The 23,870-nt window shown below is 43.1% G+C and overlaps 1 protein-coding gene across 2 annotated transcripts in view; it reads left to right on the forward strand.

Moving 5' to 3' along the window:
- LOC140726126 (protein O-GlcNAcase-like) overlaps positions 1-23,870 on the forward strand; it is a 303,790-nt gene that overhangs the window by 274,407 nt on the left and 5,513 nt on the right. For both annotated transcript variants that reach the window (XM_073042089.1, XM_073042091.1), the window contains exons 24-29: positions 2,257-2,313; positions 7,129-7,214; positions 8,677-8,781; positions 13,299-13,390; positions 15,021-15,213; positions 23,237-23,396. In XM_073042089.1, coding sequence (XP_072898190.1) covers positions 2,257-2,313; positions 7,129-7,214; positions 8,677-8,781; positions 13,299-13,390; positions 15,021-15,213; positions 23,237-23,396 — 693 coding nt within the window. The remainder of the gene's footprint in view (positions 1-2,256; positions 2,314-7,128; positions 7,215-8,676; positions 8,782-13,298; positions 13,391-15,020; positions 15,214-23,236; positions 23,397-23,870) is intronic.

Raw genomic sequence — 23,870 nt, forward strand, 5'->3', positions numbered from 1 at the left:
ACTGAGAGTGGATGGGGGCAGGGAGAGGGAAGGGAGCAGGAAGCACCAGAAAAAGTTCTGTAATGATCAATAAACCATTTGCTTGGAATCAAGTGACCTTGCCTAGTTTCTCAGGCTGCATCGAAATATATGGTGAAATGCATCATTTGTACTGAAAATGTGCTGGGGGATGCCTACATGTGTTGTCGTGCTCTGAGGCCAACAGTGTGCCCACAACTCATTAAGCCTGACCTGTATGCCTTTGGAATGTGGGAGGGAGGCGGAGCAGCCCGGAGGAAACCCACGCAGTCAGATGGGGAACATACAAACTCCTCACAGTCAGCGGCTGGAATTGAACCTTGATCTCGCAGTTGGCACTGTAAAGTGTTATGCAAACTACCACACTACTGTGTAAGCACGTATTTTACTTTTTCCAGTGATGCTGACCCAGTCCACACTGGATGAAAACAGGGAAAATGCTCAAAATATTATTCCCCTTCATTTACTGAACTGCTGCTTTCTCTCTGCCACTGCCTGTAATGGAAAATGTTTCATCACCACTCTGAAGATTGAGTGACAGAAGGACATGGTTTTAGCCCAATCTCAGGGCAGAATTGTTTCAAGATGGACTGCACCATCATCCCAACACTTTTCAGAGTGTGAGGTAGCGACTTGTCTTGTAAGGTCAGGTTCGTGGTTGTGGTTATGAGGAGAATGCTGACACACATCTCAAGAAATTTGATTTAACTCTGTTGGTGGGTAACCTTTTGGGCTGCAAAGGGGTGTTGGATCCTGATGTTTTTGTGAACAGAGCTTCTTTGGATGTCAAGATTGAGGCATAAAACTTGTTGCTTATGATAGCTGATTAAGCATGACAAAAACTAAACAAAAAGGAAAATGAAGCATGAGGGGGAGAAAGAGAGAGAGAGAAAGTGAGAGAGGGAGACCCTAGTGGCAAAGAAAAGAGCAAAGAAGTAATTGTTGGAAGTATAGAATTGATGGCTTTGTTGCAATGTTTGCAGGGGATACAAATATTGGTGAAGGGGCAGGTAGTTTTGAGGAAGTAGAGAGTCTACAGAAGGTCCTAGACAGATTTGGAGAATGGGTAAAGAAGTAGCAGATGCAATAGAGTGTTAGGAAGTGTATGGTCATGCACTTTGGTAAAAGAAATGAAAGGGTTGACTATTTTCTAACTGGAGAGAAAATACAAAAAAACTGAGGTGCAAAGGGACTTGGGAGACCTTGAGCAGGATTCCCTAAAGGTTAATTTGCAGGTTCAGTCTGTGGTGAGGAAGGCAAATGCGATGTTAGCATTCATTTCAAGAGGATTAGAATGTAAAAGCAAGGATGCAATGTTGAGACTGGTGAGTCCTCACTTGGAGTGTTGTGAGCAGTTTTGGGTCCCTTATCTTAGAAAGGATGTGCTGAAACTGGATAGGGTTCAAAGAAGCTTCACGAAAATGATTCCAGGATTAAACTGTTTGTCATATGAGGAGCTTTTGATTGTTCGGGATCTGTACTCACTGGAATTCAGAAGGACGAGGGGAGATCTCATTGAAACCTATCGAATATTGAAAGGCCTCAATAGAGTGGATGTGGAGAGGATGTTTCCTATGGTAGGGTAGTCTAAGACCAGAGGAAGCAGCTCCAGAATATAGGCTGTCCATTTAGAACGGCGATGAGGAGGAATTACTTTGGCCAGAGAGTGGTGAATCTGTGGAATTTGTTGACACAGGCAGCTGTAGAAGCCAAATCTTTATGTATATTTAAGGCAGAGGCTGATAGTTTCTTGATTGGTCGGGGCTCGAAGGGATATGGGGCGAAGGCAGGAGATTGGTGCTGAGAGGAAAATTGGATCAGCCATGATGAAATGGCAGAGCAGACTTGATGGGCCAAATGGCCTAATTCTGCTCCTTTATCTTATGTTTATGTTTATACCAGTTTGCTAATTCCATTCAATTTCCATCCATAGCAGATATTCCATTCAGATTTTGTTGCTTGAATTAGCCAATAAGATAGCCCATATTCAAATCATGTGGTACCCATCGCTGGAACCAAGGAGCTTCCAGAAAGATATAGAGGAACTGTAACCACTAGGAAACTCATTGAACAATTGTGTGTAAATACTGCAGGTAATTATATAAAAATACAAACAAGCATAAGAAAGTTAAAACTTCAAGGAAACTAACAAGTATAGTCTAATCCAACAGGGGAATACACTGATGCTAATTCTGCTAACTACAACAGCTCTCTGATCATTAATTCTATTTCCCCTAGATGGCCGTATTGAGAAGAATACCTTCTCCTTTAACTCTTGGATGAACTGCTTCCAGTGTGAGTATTATTATGTTTTAATCATGTTGCCATCCATGAACAGATCTGTGATTGTTGACCTCAAAATCATTCCTCTCAAAAGCTGAGAAAGCCCTGTGCCTGAGAAAATGCCTTTTTGTCATTATCCTCTTCCTGACTGGCCTCCCAGTTTCTACTTAAAGTGATCCAGAGTTCAGAATCAGATTATTAGTTCATTGTGATTGACATATGTCATGAAATCCGTGCTGAAGAACGCTCTTGGCCCAAACTGTCGACTATCTATTCACTTCCATAGAACCAGAATTCTATTTATTATCACTGGCATGTGTCGTGAAGTTTGTTAACTTAGTTGCAGTAGTTCAATGCAATACATAACATAGAAGAAGAAAAATAAATAAGTTAATCAATTACAGTATGTGTGTATTGAACAGATTAAAAATCATGCAAAAACAGAAATAATATATATTTAAAAAGTGAGGAAGTGTTCACGAGTTCAATGTCCATAGTTCTTCCAGCATTTTGTGTGTGTTGCTTTGGATTTTCCAGCAACTGTAGTGTGTTTATGTCATGAAATTCATTGTTTTGTGACAGCAGTACACACAAGACAATAAAAATAACTACTATAGACATGAGAGGTTCTGCAGATGCTGGAAATCCAGAGCAACACACACAAAATGCTGGAGGAACTCAGCAGGTCAGGCAACATCTATGGAGTGAAAATAAAGAGTCAACGTTTCAGACTGAAACCCTTTATTGAGACTGAGAAGGAAGGCGGAAGAAGCCAATAGAAGAAAGCGGGGGGTGGGGAAGAAAGGTGGTAGGTCATACCAGGTGAGCAGGAAGGTGAATGGGGTGGGGGGAGATGGAGAATGATAGATGGAAGAGGTAATGGGTTGAAGAAGACGGAATTGATAGATTACAGTGGACCATGAGACCAAAGGAAATAGGAGGGACACCCCAGGGAGGTGGTAGGCAGGTGAGGAAAAGAAGAGCCAACTTGGGGGATTAAAAAGGAAAGAAGAGGGAGGGGTAATAAAGTACTGTAAGTTAGAAAAATCAATGTTCATGGTAATAGTTTGGAGGCTACCAGATGGAATATGATGTGTTGCTCCTCCAACCAGAGTGTGGTCTCATTGTGATTGTAGAAGAAAACATGGACCTACATTTAGGTTACAAAAGGTGATAATAAAAATAAATACATTAGAGCAAAGGAGGAATCGCGAGGTGGTGTTTATGGACTGTTCAGAAATGTGATGGCAGAGGGGAAGGAGCTGTTCCTAAACACTAAGTGTGGGTCATCAGGCCCCTCTACCTCCTCCCTGACAGCATGTTTTGGATGGGGAGAGTCCTCACTGATGGATTTTGCCCTCTTGAGGCACCACCTCTTGAAGATATCCTCGATGGTGGGAGAAGGTTGTGACCATAATAGAGCTGGCTGAATTTACAACACTCTGCAGCTTCTTGCGACCCTTTACATTGGAGCCTCCATGCATCCTGCACACACATCCCCAGGACATCATGTTGACCACTAGGTAATGGCTAGATATTTCTGCAGGTGCTGGAAATCTTGGATCAACGCATACAAAATGCAGGAGGAACTCTGCAGGTCTGGCAGCATCTACGGAGGGGAATAAAGAGTTGATAGTCCAAGCTAAGATCCTTCTTCAGAACTCCTGCTGCCTGACTTGTGGAGTTCATCCAGCACTTTGTATATGTTGCTCACTTAAATTCTCATACTCATTTGAAAATTCCTGCACTATTTCTCCTCTCCCTATAATCTTCTCCAAACCAACAACCATCAAAGATCTCCAAGGTCAGTCAATTCTGAACCTTTACCTATCCCTGACTTCTATTGCTCACCCACTGGAAACTATACAGTAAACTAGCAGGGATTCTAGGTATCCAGTGACTATGATAACTAACAGAACTACATGAGCAATTAGTTATATTAATGAATACTTCCACAGCTGAGAATGACAAGGAGTAACTAACTTAACCTTCTACCAAAACTAACAACCATAATGGAGGTGTATAACCATGAAGGGTATAGATATGCTGAAAGCACACAGACTTTTTCACTGGGATGGGGACGTAAGAACCAGAGGGCATATTTTTAAGGTGGTATTTTATTTATTTATTGAGATACAGCGCAGAGTAGGCCTTTCTGGCCCTTCGAGCCAAGCCGCCCAGCAGTCCCCCAATTTTGATGCTAGCCTAACCATGGGACAACTATAATGATCAATTAACCTTTCAACCAGTACGTCTTTGGACTGTGGGAGGCAACTGGATCACCTGGAGGAAACCACACGTTCATGGGGAGTATGTACAAACTCCTCACAGGCAGTAGTGGGGAGTGAACCCGGTTCGCCTGGACTGTGAAGTGTTGTGCTAACTACTACGCTACCGTGATGCCCAGTATGGATAGGTAGGTTTAATACCAAACTGAAGGTCAACCTTTTTTACCTGGAGGATGGTTCGTAAATGGAATGAGCTGCCAACAAAATGATGTGATTAGATTAAATTAGCTTCATGATTCATCAGAACATACAGTGAAATACATCCTTTGTGTCAGCCACCAACATAGTCCAAGGATTGTGCAGGGGGCAGCCCGCAAGTGTCACCAGGCTTTTGATGCCAACACAGCATGCCGGCAATTCATTAACCCTGACCCATACATCTTTAGAGTGTGGGAGGAAACCCCCTGCGGTCACTTGGAGAACGTATAAACTCTTTACGGGAACTTGAACCCTGATCATCCAGCACTATAAAGTGTTACACTAACTGCTACACTACTTAACACCCAGCAGTTTGTTTTTATAAATTTATGAATCTCTTTGCCTTCTGTCTATTCCTCACCTTACACGTGCGGCTTTATTTATTGGCTGGGAAGCACATCTGGATATCCTGTAGTTATGAAGAGTTTTACACAAGTTCTAAAATCCAAAGATCATGAGGTGGTGATGGTTAAACACGCTGCATATCAAAGTGGACCAGTCTGTTATCACCACATGAGCCTTGGTGATAAGAGGAACTGGATTATTATTTATTGATAATAACAGAATTGTCAGGATTATTTTCCCTCCTGCTGAGAGGAAAGGAGCAAATAATAGCAGATATTTTACACAGCAGTCAGCAAATTCTGGGAGCTCTTGTTAAAGGACATTGATGTGCTTGGGACTCTGTTTAACTGTGCCAGAAATCATCAGCTCCTTACATCTGCTTCCCTTTTCAGTGAGATCACAGGTACTATTGGTCCCAATTTAATTATTTCACATCCTTTTATTCTTCTGCCAAATAGAAATCTATCATTAACCATGTTTACAATGAACTTGGTATCTATTACCATCTGTGAAAGTCTTCCAAATTATTCTGCCTAGAAATAATTACTTTATTTCATGCACAGTACAGGCCCTTCAGCCTATGATGTTATACTGACATTTTAACTTATTCTAAAATCAATCTAACCCTTTCTTCCCTCCCACTTAGCCCTCTATTTTTCTATCATCCATGTCCCTGTCTTAAAGTTTCTTAAATGTCCATAATGTGTATGCCTCTGTCACCACCCAATGCACCCACCACTCTCCGTGTAAAAAAAAACCACCTCTGACATTCCCCCAATACTTTCCTCCAATCACCTTAAAGTTATGCCCCCCTCTGTTAGCCATTTCTGTCCAGGGTAAAGGTCTCTCGTTATCTACTCAATCTATGTCTCTTATCATCTTGTATACCTAAAGAAAAACCCTCACTCCTAAAGAAGAGTTCAAAGTCCAAAGTACATTTATTATCGAAGAATTTATACAGCCTTGAGATTTGTCTCCTTACAGGCAGCCACAAAACAAAGAAACCCGAAAGAACCCATTTAAAAAAATGACTGTCAAACACTCAATGTGCAGAGAAAATAAATCATGCAAACAATAAAAGCAAGCAAATAGCATTCTGAACTGAAGTCCACAAAGAAAGTCTCCATAAACTACAGCCTCAAAGTGGCACAGAGCCAGTGAACTGAACTGGCCCTTCCCTCGCTTTGGGCCCCAACACCCTGACCTTTTCAATCTGACCTGATGTTTAAATGGTCGTCCAGACATTGGGTTCTGTTGCTTTGATATGCTCTGGGACCTGGACCATGCTGCCTCGATTTAGCCTGACATTTAAATCGATCAAAGCTTGGGACCTTTCTTGCTCTGGCGTCGGGCATGCAGCCTTGCCTTGTCTTGCCATGGTTCTGTCACATCGAATCAAGTCCAAGTTCAAAGGGAAGTTACAATTTATTGTTTACGGTGATCATTTACCAGAAAAAGTGTGACTAGAAAAGTATTTGGTTGTTTATTTTGTTTCATTGGCCACCAGCAAATAGTCGCTGAGTTTCACCAGGACCATCTTAAACTGGCAGAGTTTTAAACCAGCTTAAAACTCTTACTCCTGAGAAAAACCCCCGTTTCAGTTCTTAGACTCTAACCCCTGGCCTCCAAACTCCTCAGCTTGGAGGAATCATTTCTCCCCATCTACCTTATTCTTTCTCCAAGTCTAATTGAAATCGGTTACCACCGGGAGATCCTGCCTTTTGTGGCGAGGATCTCCTTTCTTCCTTTCCAGTCCTGATGAAGGGTCTCAGCTTGAAATGTTGACTGTTTATTCCCCTACATGGATGCTGTCTGGCCTGCTGAGTTCCTCCAGCATTTTGTGCATGTTGAACAGTCTGTATTTTCTGGCTTTATTTCAGAATTATGACACCTGCAGTGTTTTGCTTTCCCAGTGTGATTTGTGACATAACTCATTTCAATAAAGCATGCAGACATTCTACAAAGTTAATCATGTTGTGAATTGTGTCTCTTTCAGGGTGCCGTACCAACAGTACTCCACTTGTCTTAGGAACAGAGGGGGAGACTTGGATTTACAGAGGCGGGCTTGTGGGAGAGTTTCAGGTAATGCGTTTGCATATCAATGCAACATCACCCTCTTCTCTTCCTTTTCAATTGAATCTATTGCTCAGAGCACGTAATTTTGTTCAAATCTAAGGATTTGTCAAAGAAAAGAATTTTTACAGAATTAGATTTATTTTAAAGATTTAAAGATCTTAAGTATTAACTTTATTTGTCATAAGTGGTGCAGCATGGTAGTGTAGTGGTTAGCACAATGCTTTTCAGTACAAGCAACCAGGTTCAATTCCCACCGTTGGCTGTAAGGAATTCGTACGTTCCCTCTGTGACTGCGTGGGTCTCCTCTGGGTGCTCCGGTTTCTTCCCACAGTCCAAAAATGTACTGTTTGGTGGGTTAATTCGTCATAGGTAAATTATCCCATGATTAGGCTAATGTTAAATCTGAGGTTGCTGGGCAGAGTGGCTTGAAAGGCTGGAGGGCCAATTCCATGTGGTATCTCAATTTTTTAAAAGTTTAAAATGTACTTTCCTGCTGCTACCTGTAAGGAGTTTGTACGTTCTCCTCATGACCGTGTAGGTTTTATCAAGGGATTGCGGTTTCCTCCCACATCCCAAAGATGTGCGGGTTAACAGCAGCTTAGAGAGAACATTGGTTAGTAGGTTAATTGGTCACATGGGTGTAATTGGGCAACATGGGCTCACTGGGCCAGAAGGGTCTGCTACTGTGCTGCATCACTAAAAATAAAAATATACAGTCGTCAAATCAAATCAGCGCGGTTTTGTGCTGGGGACAGCCCACAAGAATCACCATTGCTTTGGCACCAACATAGCATGCCCACAATTCACTTACCCTAGGTGTACTTTGGAATGTAGGAGAGAACTGGAGTACCCAGAGGAAACCCTTGCTGTCAAGGGGAGAACGTGCAAACTCCTTACAGACAGCGGCAGGAATTGAACCCTGATCTTATAGGTGGTGCGCTAAAGTGTGGCAATAACTGCTGGACGACCATGCACTGACTTGGATGACATGAAATTTGTTGCTTGGTGTAGCAGTACAGTGCATCCTTCTCTGAGGATCCTCACCTTGTGATGATGGAGAGGTTTGTGAGTTCCTGAGATCCTGAGAGTGGTACTGTCTGGAACTTAGCTCTTGGTAGGGTCATCCATGGCGGTAAGGTCAAAGGGGAGATTTCACACAATGGGCAAGCCAACCAAGACTTTAACGATGGGGCTGGCAGAAGATGATGACACATTCCTAGGCAGTGAAGGCTCCCCAGTCATCTTGCATTCCATGCCACTGGACCTTGACCCCTATCTTTCAAAGACTGTGTGATGGCTGCTTGTGCATCAACCTCCCCACGTTAAACAAAATCACACACAATAACTCCTTAGGAGAACATCATACTTGACTCGAGAGTTGCACTACAGTGCAAAAACATAAAGTTACTCACCTTCCACTGTGTTCCTGAGTTCAGTTCTGTAATTCTTGCTATTTCTTACATTACAGATGATGCTTCCGATCACAGGCAGCAGTGAGCTCTTTAACCAGCCCCCTCCGGTCTTCCCGACGTTGAAGGCGTACACCATCAGGCCCTTTGACCAGAAGGACAAGGTATTCAGATAAAAACAGGGTTCACGAGGACCAAGGAAGATGGCTGGCGTGGTCCCATCTCAGTTTGAATGATGCCCTGAATAATCATCAGATAAAGTTCCATCCTGCTCCGTTGATTGCATTTAATGCGCAGTGTATAAGGGGCACATTACACAGCTCAGTGCTGAGGGAGCTGTACTCTGTACCTAATCTGAGCTGTCCCAGTGTTGGGAGAATGTGAACAAAGACAAGTCAAAGTAAATTTATCATAAAAGTACATATACTGTATGTCACTATATATTACCCTGAGATTTTTTCTACCATCAGGAAGATGGTACAGGAGCATTAGGTTCCACACCACCAGGTTCAGGAACAGTTATTACCCGACAACCATCGGCCTCCTGAACCAGCGTGGATAATTTCACACACCTCAATTCTGAACTTACTCCACAACCTATGGATTCACATGAAAACTCATGTTTTCAGTATTATTATTATTTTTAATTTGCAGAGTATGTCTTCGTTTGCACATTGGTTGTTTGCCAGTATTTGTTTTAGAATCAGAATCAGGTTTAATATCATTGGCATATGTCATGAAATCTGTTGTTTTGCAGCACCAGTAGATTGCAATATATGATAATAATAAAAACTTTATAAATTCTAATATGTATATATATATATATAAATATAAATTAAATGAATAGTGCAAAAAGAGCAGAAAAAGAATAGTGAAGTAGTGTACATGAGTTCATTGTTCATTCAGAAATCTGATGGTGGAGGGGAAGAAGCTGTTCCTGGAATGTTGAGTGTGTGTCTCTTCCCTGATAGTTGCAATGAGAAAAGAGGGTATATCCTGGGTGATGGAGGTCTTTAGAGATGGATCTTTTTGATGCATTGCCTTTCGAGGGGGTCCTTGATGCTGTGGAGGCTAGTGCCCATGATGGAGCTGGTTGAGTTTACAACTTTCTGCAGCTTTTGCTGATCCTGTGCAGTGTCCCCACGCTCCCCATACCTGACAGTGATGCAACCAGTTAGAATGCTCTCCACGGTACATCTGTAGAAATTTGTAAGTGTCTTTGGTGACATATCAATTCTCCTCAAACTCTTAATGAAATATAGCCACTGGTGTGTCTTTGTAATTAGATCAATATTTTGGACCCAAGATACACCTTTAGACATGTTGACACGCTTTCCACTGCTGATACCTCGGTAATGACTGGTGTGTATTTCCTTGACTTCTACTTTCTGAAGTCCACAGTCAATTCCTTACTCTTACTGATGCTGAGTGCAAGGTTGCTATTGCAACACCACTTAGTTGCTCCTGTATGCCTCTTTGTCACCATCTGAAATTTTGGCACACAGTCATGAGTGTAGAGACGGTAGAGCAGTGGGATAAGCACTCATCCTTGAGGTGCACCAATGTTGATAGTCAGCGAAGAGGAGATGTTAGTTCCATTCCACACAGACTGTGGTGTCCTGGTTAAGAAGTCAAGGATCCAGCTGCAGAGGGAGGTACAGAGACCCAGGTCTTGAGCTTTTTGAATAGAACTGAGGGTATGATGGTGTTTAACACTGAGGTAGCATCAATGAACAGCAGCCATGTTTCTGTGAAGCAAAGTACACAGCAGTTCCTGATGTCCTTTGATACTGCAACCTTGCTCTGAGGTCAGCAATTTTATTTTCCAAAGACTGTACATTCACCATCAAGGTAGTAGGGAGGTGGCAGGGCTGGGGGGGGGGGGTGTATCTAAATCCTTGGCCCTTCACTTGTACCTGTAGACTGGCTCAATTTCCACATTTCCATTTTCTTGAGGGAGAACTGCGCTCGTGATCTAAGTCTGCAGTCTGGGATCTGTCGATTTCGAAGATCAGCAGATTTTTTAAAAACATCTTAATACAATGTTGCTACATGGTTGCATCTGTGGCTTTCAGCAGAAGTCGTCCTAAATGGGAATATTTGATGATTCCCAACAGAGCTACATACAAAGTGCCGCTACTTAACAGTGCCATCTTATTTTATGCATAGTTTTCACAAATTCTACTGTATTTCTTTATTTTCCGATAAATGCCTGCAAGAAAGTGAATCTCAAGGTAGTATATGGTGATGTATACATACTTTGATGATATATTTACTTTGACTGTGATTTTGAATGTTGAATCGTGTCTATATTTGGGATTTCCATTGAACTTCAAGTTACGTCATTTTATTCATGGGCGATCATGCCTGGAATTTCCTACCTAAACATTTCTACCTAAATAACTTGCTACCTGCCTGTCTCACTGTCCTCATAAGACCTACCTCTCTTAAGTTTGCTTTGCATGGATCTGCATCAGATTTTGCCTCATGACAGGAGCAGACAAGGCACTGGGTTGAGACTGATGTTGGAAAAGCAATTCCCTTTATGTAAGGTTCGGAGTGAATTTATTATCGAAGTACATATATGCTACCATACTGTACCTTGAGATTCATTTTCTTGCAGGCATTCACAAGAAAATAAAGAAATACAATAGAATTTACGATGAACTGTACATAGACAAAGACTGACAACCAACATGCAAAAGAAGATAAACTGCAAATAACAAAAAAAATCCAGGGAAAGTGAGTTGTAAAGAATCCTTGAAAGTGAGTCAATAGGCTGTGGAATTAGTTCAGTGTTATGGAGAGTGAAGTTAACCACACTGGTTTAGGAGCCTGATGGTTGAAGGGTAATAACTCTTCCTGAAGCTGGTGAGGTGGGACCAAAGGCTCGTGTTTGTTCTTCCCGATGGTAGTAGTGAGAAGAGGGCATGGCCTGGGTGGTAAGGTTTTAAAAATGGCACTGGTAGCATACAGTGACATTTTGTGGGCAGCTAACATCTCGGGTAAAGCCCTCTCCACCTTTGAGTACATCTACATGGAGCACTGTTACAGGAAAGCAGCGTCCATCATCATGGACACCCACCACCTAGCCAATGCTCTCTTCTCATAGCTGCCTTCAGGAAGAAGATTCAGGAGCCTCATGACCCACACCATCATGTTCAGGAACAGTTATTACCACTCAATCATCAGGCTCTTGAACCAGAGGGGATAACTTCACTCAACTTCACTTTTCCCATCATTGAAATGTTCTCATAACCAATGGACTTATTTTCAAGGACTGTTCATCTCATATTCTTGATATTGCTTATTTATTTATTGTTATTTCTTTGTGGGGGTGATTGATAAGTTCGTGGCCTAAGTTAGAAGGAGTCAATTTTAAAAAACCTTGCACATTTATTTTTCAACATAGTCCCCTCCTACATTTACACACTTAGTCCAGCGGTTGTGCAGCATACAGATCCCTTCTTCGTAGAAGTGGTCCACAGCAGGGGTGATTGATAAGTTCATGGCCTAAGGTAGAAGGAGATGAGTTATACAGCTCTTGTTACATGCACATGCAGTTCAACTCTTTTAATAATTATGCAGAAAGTTTGAAATTAATAACTCATCTCCTTCTACCTTAGGCTATGAACTTATCAATCACTGGTGAGACCCCCACCTGGAGTATTGTGTGCAGTTTTGGTCTCCAAATTTGAGGAAGGACATTCTTGCTATTGAGGGAGTGCAGCGTAGGTTCACAAGGTTAATTCCCGGAATGGTGGGACTGTCATATGTTGAAAGATTGGAGCGACTGAGCTTGTATACACTGGAATTTAGAAGGATGAGAGGGGATCTGATTGAAACATATAAGATTATTAAGGGATTGGACACACTGGAGGCAGGAAGCATGTTCCCGCTGATGGGTGAGTCCAGAACTAAAGGCCACAGTTTAAGAATAAGGGGTAGTTCATTTAGAACAGAGATGCGGAAAAACTTTTTCACCCAGAGAGTAGTGGATATGTGGAATGCTCTGCTCCAGAACGCAGTGGAGGCCAAGTCTCTGAATGCATTCAAGAGAGAGTTAGATAGAGCTCTTATAGATAGCGGGGTCAAGGGATATGGGGAGAGGGCAGGAACGGGGTACTGATTGTGTATGATCAGCCATGATCACAGTGAATGGCGGTGCTGGCTAGAAGGGCCGAATGGCCTACTCCTGCACCTACTGTCTATTGTCTATCATTGTATTGTCACTCCTGCTGTGGACCACTTCTGGAGGTCCAAGGCACCGACTTTTACAGAGAAGGATCCGTATGCTCCACGATCGTTGGACTAAGTGTGTAAATGTAGGAGGGGACTATGTTGAAAAATAAATGTGCTAAGTTTTCTAAGATTGAGTCCTACCTTAGGCCATGAACTTATCAATCACCCCTGGTAGTTATCTTCTATATTTGCACAGTTTGTTGACTTTTGCACATCGGCTGCAAGTCCATCCCATTGGGTGTGGTCTTTCATTGATTCTGCTGTGTTTCCTGTATTTACTGTGAATCCCCACAAGAAAGTGAATCTCAGGGTTCTATATAGTGGTTTTTTGATTATAAGTTTACTTTGAATTTTGAAAATACTAGGTACACATCTTCTGAGCTGTTGTTACAAATTGCCGCCTGTAATTTGCTTTTGTTGTCTGTTCCCCCCTATGCAGAGGGTGTTGTACTCCATGTGCCTGGAGAGCTACATTTGCAAGATGAAAGGGAAGGATGACACAAACTGCCACCCCGACCTGATTGGAGATAGGTAAGGATGCTGGAGATCCCTCAGTGTGGGCACTGCTATCACCTATTGGGCATGGCTTACATTGTACAAAGTCGAGTTTCTTGTCAGAAACACTAGAGATTCTGCAGATTTTTTTTTGTTTAGAAATACAGCACAATAATAGGCCCTTCTGGCCCAATGAGCCTGCACTGCCCAATTACATCCATATGTAAACCTTGAGCAACACACACAAAATGCTGGAGGAGCTCAGCAGGTCAGGCAGCATCTGTGGAGGGGAATAAACAGTCAACATTTCGGGTGAAGTCCCTTCATCAGGATTAGAAAGGAAGGAGGCAGAAAAAGGTGGGGAGAAGGGAAAGAGTACAAGCTGGTGGGTTATAGGTGAGACCAGTTGAGGGAGAAGGTGGGTGGGTGGGGGAGGGAGGATGATATAAGAAGCTGGGAGGTGATAGGTGGAAAATGTGAAGGACTAAAGAAAAATGAATCTAGAAGAGGGAAGTGGACATGGAAGAAAGGAAAGAAGGAAAGGAACTAGAAGGAGGTGATGGGCACATGAGGAGCAAAAGGGGTGAGAGTTTAAAGTTCAAGTTCAAAGTACATTTATTATAAAAGTATTACATACAAAATGATGGAGGAACTCAGATGCTGTCTGGCTAGCTGAGTTCTGGCAGCATTTTGTATTTTTATTTATTTCCAGCATCTGCAGATTCACTCGTGTTGCCGAGGAACTCAGCAGGTTGGGCAGCATCAATGGGAATGAATGAACAGTTGTTTGGGGCCAAGACCCTTCAGATCTGCAAAAGAAGGAAAAAGACACCAGTGGGGGGAAGGGAAGGAGAATAGCTAGAAGGTGAATATGTATACTATATGCAACCATTAGGTTTGCCTCCTTAAAGGCAGCCACAAACCAAACTCAACCCATTAAAAAAAGGAAACTGTCAAGCACCCAATGTTCAAAAAAAGGAACAAGCCATGCAAACAATAAGAAGTAAGCAGATAACATTCAGAACTGAAGTTCACACAAGTGAATTCACATCCACGAAGCCAGTCACAGCCGATTCTGTTGCAGGCCACGGCCTCAGTTCAGTGGAGAGTCGAGTAAACCTCGATGAGCAGCAAGCTGAACACTGGCCTGTCCCTCACCTACGGCATCAACACCCTGACCTTATCAATCTGGCCCGGCGCTCAGCTCAGATAGGCAATTTGGTTGGAATGGATGAGAAGTTTGGATAAGAAATGGATGAGAGGAATATGGTCTAGGTGCAGGTCAATGGGACTAGCAGAAAACAGGCTAGAACTGTTGGAGGGCCTGCTTCTGTTCTGTAGTGCTCAATGGCTCTGCTGAGCTGGGCTAAAGGGCCATTTTTACTACCTTATGACAGCTTCCTCCCTCAGGCTCTGAGACTAATGAATACCCTGCCACCACCGAGGTCTCATCACCCAGCGATCTATTTCCTGTTAATGTGCTGTGCACTGCATGCATTTTGAATTATGTTCTATGAACTTATTTGTGGTAATATTTTGTTTCATGTGCTGTGTATGATATGTATATGTATTGTGGGTACACTGTGGTCTGTAGGAACATTATTTTGATTGGTTGTATATAGGTAGATCAGGTAGTAATAGACTTGAACTTGATGCTTTCCTTTAGGTTCCTGGGTCACTTCTTGACATTGTGCCCGGATTACTGCTTTGTGCTGGAGGACGAGCATGGAGTTTGCGGCTGCGTGTGCGGAGCCTTGGAAGTCAAGGCATTCCTGAAAGGGACTGAGGCAGTGTGGCTTCCTGCCATGCAGGAGAAATACTCCAAACCTACAGCTCTCGAAAGCCTAACTCCGACTCAGGTGAAGCCTTGGGACATCATAGTGGGGAGAGGTCCATTGCACACTTGGGGCCGCTTCCCTGTGTTCCTATTGAAACGTCTGCTTTTGTATAACACCTTTTATAAACTCCCATATGTCCCCTTCATTCTTAAACAGCTATTGAAATATTTCAGATTTATGGTCAGAACAGTTTATTGTCATATGTAACAGGGTGCAATGAAATTCCTGATGAATGTATGAAATTTATTATAGGAAACTCAACAGCCAGATTCCACAAAACACCAATAATCAAATTTTTTTTAAATCTGCAGATGCTGAAAATCCAGAAAAAAAAACACACACACACACACACACACACACACACACACACACACACACACACACACACACACACACACACACACACACACACACACACACACACACACACACACACACACACACACACACACACACACACACCTCATTCTGCCCCCACTTCTTCTCTTTTTGCCTAGTTCCCACACCTCATTCTGCCCCCACTTCTTCTCTTTTTGCCTAGTTCCCATTCTGGCTCCCCTCTTACACAGTTCTTCTCCTCCCCTACTTTCCCTTCTCTCATGGTCCACTCTCCTTTCCCATCAGATTCCTTCTTCTTCAACCCTTTAACTCTTCTACCTATCACCTCCAGCTTCATACTTCATCTACCCCACCCACCTTCCCCCTCACCTGGTCTCACCTATCGCCTGCCATATTATACTCCTCCCCTTCCCCACCTTCTTATTCTGGCTGCCTTGCCCTTTCTCTCCAGTCCTGATGAAGGGTCTCGCCCTGAAATGCCAACTATTTATTCCCCTCCATAGCTGCTGCCTCACCTGCTGAACTCCTCCAGCATTTGTGTGTGTTGCTCTAGATCATTTTAGGTAGTGTAGTGAAAAGGAAAAGCAAAAACAGAATCAGAATCAGGAAAACAGTTCATTACACACATGACATGGTTATCATACACTTAAGTACATGTACGCAGAGGTGTAATGAAAAGCTTGCTGCAACAGAACTTGAGGCCCTCCTTTGGTTGTGATTGACCACGGATGTTGCAGCCCAGCTGCCTACGTGATATACAAGCCAGGCAATACAACGTGGAGACCAAGCTGTTTCCCATGTAGCAGGCTCTACCTCTCCATGCAACTGATGAACCCAAAGGAACAGCAAGGACCCAGACAGTTCGGTGCCTGCAGTGTTGCAGGATTTGCTAGTCAGCATTAAGCTCAATATAGGACTGAATTATGGACTCCAGATCCAGATTTTTCCTCAGGGTTTACTCCCGAAGCCTTCCCCATGAGTGGATATACACAGAAGGCAGCGCAGGTTAAAGGCCAGAGATTTCCTTTTCCTAGATGAGCTGCCAGCCTCGGCTGTCATGCCCCATCTGCCCATAGCAACTGGTTTTAAGGCACCAGTAACCCACTTTCATCTCTTTTCTTTTTAGTAAAAACAGTTCCATTGAGTTTAGTAGCTAAGCCAAATGTGAAGATCAGGAGCTGGACTTGGTTGTCAGACGCTATTTGAGATGCATGTCATTAGGAGCATTTAATAGGTAGTGGGAGCTTATCTCCATTAACTCCCCAATTCCACCCCCCCCCAGCTATAACAACCTGAAGGAACCAGCAACATAATAGGCACATTGTATGAGTTAAGCAGCATTCACAAAGCCACCATTAATTAAACAAAATTATGCACTAATTTTTGAAGAGGAACACAAATTAATAAACACAAAATCCATTCTAATGTAAACTGCTCAAATTGGTCACAGTGCGGTAGTGATTGGGGTTTGCCAGTAGATTCAAGAACCAAATGGTTGAAGGGAAGTAGCTGTTCTTGAACCTGCTGTTGGGGACTTCACACTCTTGTACCTCCTGACTGACAGTGGCTGCAAGGTGATGACATGGCCTGGGTGGTGGGGAGTTTTGATAATGGATGTTGCCTTCTTGAGGTATTGCCTCCTTGTAAGACTTTAAGATATAGTGGCAGAATTGGGCTATTCAGCTCATCGAGTCTGCTCCGCCATTTCATCGTGACTGATTTATAATCCATCTCAACCCCATTCTCCTGCCTTCTGTCCATAACTGATGCCCTGAATAATCAAGAACCTATCAACCTCCACTTTAAATATACCCAATGACTGGTTCTCCAAGCCATCTGTGGCAAGGAATTCCACAGATTCACCACCCCCTGTCTAAAAAGATTCCTCCTCATCTCTGTTCAAAGGCAATGTTCTTCTAATTTGAGGCTGTGCCCTCTGGTTCTTGACTCTCCCCCTATTGGAACCATCCTCTCCACATGCATTCTACCTAGGCCTTTCAATATAGAAACATAGAACAGAGAAAACTTCCAGCACAATGCAGGCCCTTTGGCCCACAAAGCTGTGCTGAACATGTCCTTACCTCAGAAATTACTTAAGGTTACCCATAGCCCTCTATTTTTCTAAGCTCCATGTATCTATCCAGGAGTCTCTTAAAGGACCCTATTGTATCCGACTCCACCACCGACGCCGGCAGCCCATTCCACGTACTCACTACTCTCTGCATAAAAAAACTTACCCCTGACATCTCCTCTCCTCTGTACCTACTTCCAAGTACCTTAAAACTGTGCCCTCTTGTGCTAGCCATTTCAGCCCTGCGAAAAAGCCTCTGACCATCCACACGGTCAATGCCTCTCATCATCTTATACACCTCTATCAGGTCACTTCTCATCCTCTGTTGCTCCAAGGAGAAAAGGCTGAGTTCTCTCAACCTTTTCTCATAAGGCATGTTCCCCAATCCATAACCGTCCTTGCAAATCTCCTGTGCACCCTTTCTATGGTTTCCACATCCTTCCTGTAGTGAGGTGACCAGAATTGAGCACAGTACTCCAAGTGGGGTCTGACCAGGGTCCTACATAGCTGTAACATTACCTCTTGACTCTTAAACTCTATCCCAGGACTGATGAAGCCCTATGCACTGTACGCCTTGATAACCACAGAGTCAACCTGCACAGCAGCTTTGAGTGTCCTATGGACTTGGATCCCAAGATCCCTCTGATCCTCCACAATGCCAAGAGTCTTACTATTAATATTATATTCTGCCATCATATTTGACCTACCAAAATGAACCACTTCACACTTCTCTGGGTTGAACTCCATCTGCCACTTCTCAGCCCAGTTTTGCATCCTATCAATGTCCCGCTGTAACCTCTGACAGCCCTCCACACTATCCACAACACCCCAACCTATGTGTCATCAGCAAATTTGCTAACCCATCCCTACACTTCCTCATCCAGGTCATTTATAAAAATTACAAAGAATAGGAGTCCCAAACAGATCCCTCAGGCACACCACTGGTCACCAACCTCCATGCAGAATATGACCTGTCTACAACCACTCTTTACCAGTTCTGGATCCACAAAGCAATGTCCCCTTGGATCCCATGCCTCCTTACTTTCTCAATAAGCCTTGCATAGGGTACCCTATCAAATGCCTTGCTGAAATCCATATACACTACATCTGATGCTCTACCTTCATCAATGTGTTTCGTCACATCCTCAAAAAAATCAATCAGGCTTGTAAGGCATGACCTGCCCTTGACAAAGCCATGCTGACTATTCGGAATCATATTATGTCTCTCCAAGTGTTCATAAATCCTGCCTCTCAGGATCTTCTCCATCATCTTACCAACCACTGAATTAAGACTCCCTGGTCTATAATTTTCTGGGCTATCTCTTCTTCCTTTCTTGAACAAGGGAACAACATCTACAATCCTCCAATCCTCCGGAACCTCACCTGTCCCCATTGATGATGCAAAGATCAACACCAGAGGCTCAGCAATCTCCTCCCTCACCTCCCACAGTAGCCTGGGGTACATCTCGTACAGTCCCGGTGACTTATCCAACTTGATGCTTTTCAAAAGCTCCAGCACATCCTCTTTCTTAATATCTACATGCTCAAGCTTTTCAGTCTGCTGTAAGTCATCCCTACAATCGCCAAGATCCTTTTCCACAAAATACTGAAGCAAAATATTCATTAAGTACCTCTGCTATCTCCTCCGGTTCCATACACATTTTTCCACTGTCACACTTGATTAGTCCTACTCTCTCACGTCATATCCTCTTGCTCTTCACATACTTGTAGAATGCCTTGGGGTTTTCCTTAATCCTGTCTACCAAGGCCTTCTCATGGCCCCTTCTGACTCTCTTAATTTCATTCTTAAGCTCCTTCCTCCTAGCCTTATAATCTTCTAGTTCTCTATCATTCCCTAGTTTTTTTTTAACCTTTTGTAAGCTTGTTTCTTCTTGACTGGATTTACAACAGCCTTTGTGCACCATGGTTCCTGTACCCTACCATCCTTTCCTTGTCTCATTGGAACATACCAATGCAGACCTTCACAGAAATATCCCCTGAACATTTGCCACATTTCTTCCATACGTTTCCCTAAGAACATCTGTTTCCAATTTATGCTTCCAAGTTCTTGCCTGATAGCCTCATATTTCCCCTTACTCCAATTAAACACTTTCCTAACTTGTCTATTCCTATCCCTCTCCAATGCTATAGTAAAGGAGATAGAATTGTGATCTCTACCTCCAAAATGCTCTCCCACTGAGAGATCTGACACCTGACCATGTTCATTTCCCAATACCAGATCAAGTACAGCCTCTCCTCTTGTAGGCTTATCTACATATTGTGTCAGGAAACCTTCCTGAACACACCTAACAAACTCCACCCCATCTAAACCCCTCGCTCTAGGGAGATGCCAATTGATATTTGAGATGTTAAAATCTCCCACCACAACAATCCTGTTACTATTGCACCTTTCCAGAATCTGTCTCCCTATCTGCTCCTCGATGTCCTGTTATTATTGCGTGGTCTATAAAAAACACCCAGTAGAGTTATTGATCCCTTCCTGTTCCTAACTTCCACCCAAAGAGACTCCATAGACAACCCCTCCATGACTTCCTCCTTTTCTGCAGCTGTGACAATATATCTGATCAGCAGTGCCACGCCCCCACCTCTTTTGCCTCCCTCCCTGTTCTTTCTGAAACATCTAAAACCTAGCACTCAAAGTAACCATGCCGGCCCCTGAGCCATCCAAGTCTCTGTAATGGCCACAACATCATAGATCCAAGTACTGATCCACACTCTAAGCTCATCCGCTTTGTTCATAATACTCCTTGCATTAAAATAGACACATCTCAAACCATTGGTCTGAGTGCATCCATTCTCTATCATCTGCCTATCCTCCCTCTCACACTGTCTCCAAGTTTTCTCTCTTTGTGAGCCAACTGCCTCTTCCTCTGTCTCTTCAGTTCAGTTCCCACCCCCCAGAAATTCTAGTTTAAACTCTCCCCAACAGCCTTTGCAAACCTCCCCGCCAGAATATTGGTCCCCCTGGGATTCAAGTGCAACCTGTCCTTTCTGTACAAGTCATGCCTGCCCTAAAAGAGGTCCCAATGATCCAGAAATCAGAATCCCTGCCCTCTCCTCCAATCTCTCAGCCACACATTTATCCTCCACCTCATTCGATTCCTATACTCAGTGTCTTCTAGCACAGGCAATAATCTTGAGATTACTACCTTTGAGGTCCTGTTTCTCAACTTCCTTCCTAACTCCCTGTAGTCTGTTTTCAGGACCTCCTCCCTTTTCCTACTTATGTCATTGGTACCAATATGTACCATGACCTCTGGCTGTTCTCCTTCCCACTTCAGTATATCATGGACATGACAAGAAACATCCCAGACCCTGGCACCTGGGAGGCAAACTGCCATCTGCGTTTCTTTCCTGTGTCTACAGATTTGCCTGCCTGACCCCCTAACGATAGAGTCCCCTATCACCGCTGCCATCATCTTCCTTTCCCTACCCTTCTGAGCCATCCTCCCCAACAGTGCTCAAAATGGAGTACTTATTGTTAAGGAAGACAGCCACAGGGGGTACTCTCTAGCATCTGACTCTTGCCCTTGCCTCTCCTGACTGTTACTCACTTATCTGTCTCATGAGGCCCGAGTGTGACTACCTGCCTATTGATCCTCTCTATCACCTCCTCACTCCCGCTGACCAGACAAATATTCTATAGTTTTCAATTAGATCCCCCCCCCCCACCATTCTTCTCAATTTCAGTGAGTACAGGCCCAGAGCCATCAAACTGTCTTCATACATTAACCCCTTTGTTCCTGGGAATATAGATACTACATAAAAAATAGGAGCAAGAGTTGGCCATCTGGTCTGTTGAGTATGCTCCGCCATTTAATAAGATCATAGCTAATCTGGCCATGGACATCTCCACCTACCTGTCTTTCCCCCATTACCCTTAATTCCCCTACTCTGCAAAAACACATACACGTAAACATAAATTATACATAACTCACACAACAAACTAAATTAAAACATAACAGTATTCATGCAATTTGAGATAATAAGTAAATGTAGTCCAAGATTGTGTTGGGGCTTTACAGGATGTTTCAAGAACTTTGACAACAGGGAAGAAGACTATAGAGGCAGGTCTGATCTGAAGCAATCTCATGCTTTGATTGGGTTGTCGGGTTGGTTGAGGTTTAGGCGTTCCCAACCTTTATTATGCAATGGACCAATACCAAAGGGTCCATGGATCCCAGCTGGGAACCCAAGATAGACAGGAGTGAGATCAAAACGGTATTTAGATATGAGAATTTTAAAATCAAAGTATTGTTACAAGGATCTAACCCTTAGTAATAATGATCAAAGAGGCGCAGAGAGAATCTGTAGTTACCAACAAGTACCTTTATTGTCTCAATGGAAGAACACGTGAATTTACCCAACAAATACCTGTGTGTCCACCTACTAAGTTTTCCTGACCCTCCATGAACAGTCAAAAAATAGAAACGGTAATACCAGTAAAAGGATTCTATGCTAGCCATGTATTCCCCGTATCTCCCGTGTCTCTGATGTTCTCCACATCTATGATGTAGGTCTCTAAACAGAACTGTCACTGGTAGAGCACTGGAAGCATCTACTTTTATATGCATTCCTTACCAGTTCAAATGTTGCGTTTCAGTGTTATTGGCTACAGGTCATCTGACTGATCTTTAAATCCTTCTTATTGACTCTAGTCCAAACCAGCACCAATTATGCCCTTCTTCTGCAAGTGACAACTAGTCATTTGAGGCTGTTTATTCTCCTCAATTCTGGATCAAACCAGTAACCAGCTCAAATCACTCAGGATGGACACAGACCAGATCACTCACAAACCTGCATGTTGTATCAAAGACCATCTCGCAAATAACTTCAAATTTGGAAATGATATCTAGCCCAGCAGATTACCTGAAGCATCATTATGTCTACTTTAAAACACTGATCAAGCCAAGTAACTTCAGTTCACAGAATAGAGGATGCAAGGCAACTTCACAAAATGGCAGCCTCTATCTCCTTCAAGCAAATGGCAAGAACAAAGGCAATTGATCTGTCTGCTTCCACTGTCCTTGATTCATTCAAATTCATTGATTTGTAGACCGTAGTTCTTTCTGGCCAACAGTATTTACAGACGAAGAGCGTAGTGGATGTAGAATCAGAATCAGGCTTAATATCAGTCTATGTTATGAAATGTGTTGTTTAGTGGCACCAGTATGTTGCAATACATAAAATATACCGTAAATTATAATAAAAAATATATGAAAGAAATACAATAAATAGTGCAAAAAGAGAGCAAAAATAGTGAGGTAGTGTTACCTCCAACTGAATGGCTCATTGTTTATTCAGCAATCTGTTGGCAGAGGGGAAGAAACTGTTCCTGAAATGTTGAGTGAGTGTGTTTAGGCTTCTGTACCTCTTCCATTATGGTAGCAATGAGAAGATGGCATGTCCTGGGTGATGGGAGTCCTTAATGATTGATGCCACCTTTTAGCCTGTGGGTTGGGATAAAGAAGGGTGAGGGGTAGAAGAGGAGGGGATAAATATTCTGCTGAATGCATGTCATTATGTGAAGCAGGTTATTTACCTTGTAAACCTCCTGCCAGGCAGCCAGACAGCTAAGTCCATAGTTATTCCTTTTTTCTTGTTTATTTTCAGGAGCTGATGATGTTTTTCTACAGGAAGACTCCCAGTTTCTCCGACTCCCTGCTCTATCACTTCCCATCCATTATCCAACTGGACCTCCACCCGAAGATGTCAGATCCCAGCGAGGCTCGGAATTTAGTTATCTGCGTATTGTCTGCACTGAAAGCTAATGGTAAAGTGTTCTGTCCCCACGCCCACCTGTGCATTGCATCAGACAGACAGACATACTTTATTGATCTCGAGGGAAATTGGGTTTCGTTACAGTTGCACCAACCAAGAATAGTGTAGAAATATAGCAATATAAAACTATAAATAAATAATAATAAGTAAATTATGCCAAGTGGAAATAAATCCAGGACCAGCCTATTGGCTTAGGGTCTCTGACACTCCGAGGGAGGAGTTGTAAAGTTTGATGGCCACAGGCAGGAATGACTTCCTATGACGCTCAGTGTTGCATCTCGGTGGAATGAGTCTCTGGCTGAATGTACTCCTGTGCCTAACCAGTACATTATGGAGTGGATGGGAGACATTGTCCAAGATGGCATGCAACATCGCTACAACTTTTCCTCCCAGACTGCTCCCTGTGCCCATCCATCTCTTTCACCATAACTCCACTGCTACGTTATTATTTCCCTACCGCCTAGCA

Source organism: Hemitrygon akajei, chromosome 4, assembly GCF_048418815.1.
Source record: "Hemitrygon akajei chromosome 4, sHemAka1.3, whole genome shotgun sequence".
Classification (NCBI taxonomy): domain Eukaryota; kingdom Metazoa; phylum Chordata; class Chondrichthyes; order Myliobatiformes; family Dasyatidae; genus Hemitrygon; species Hemitrygon akajei.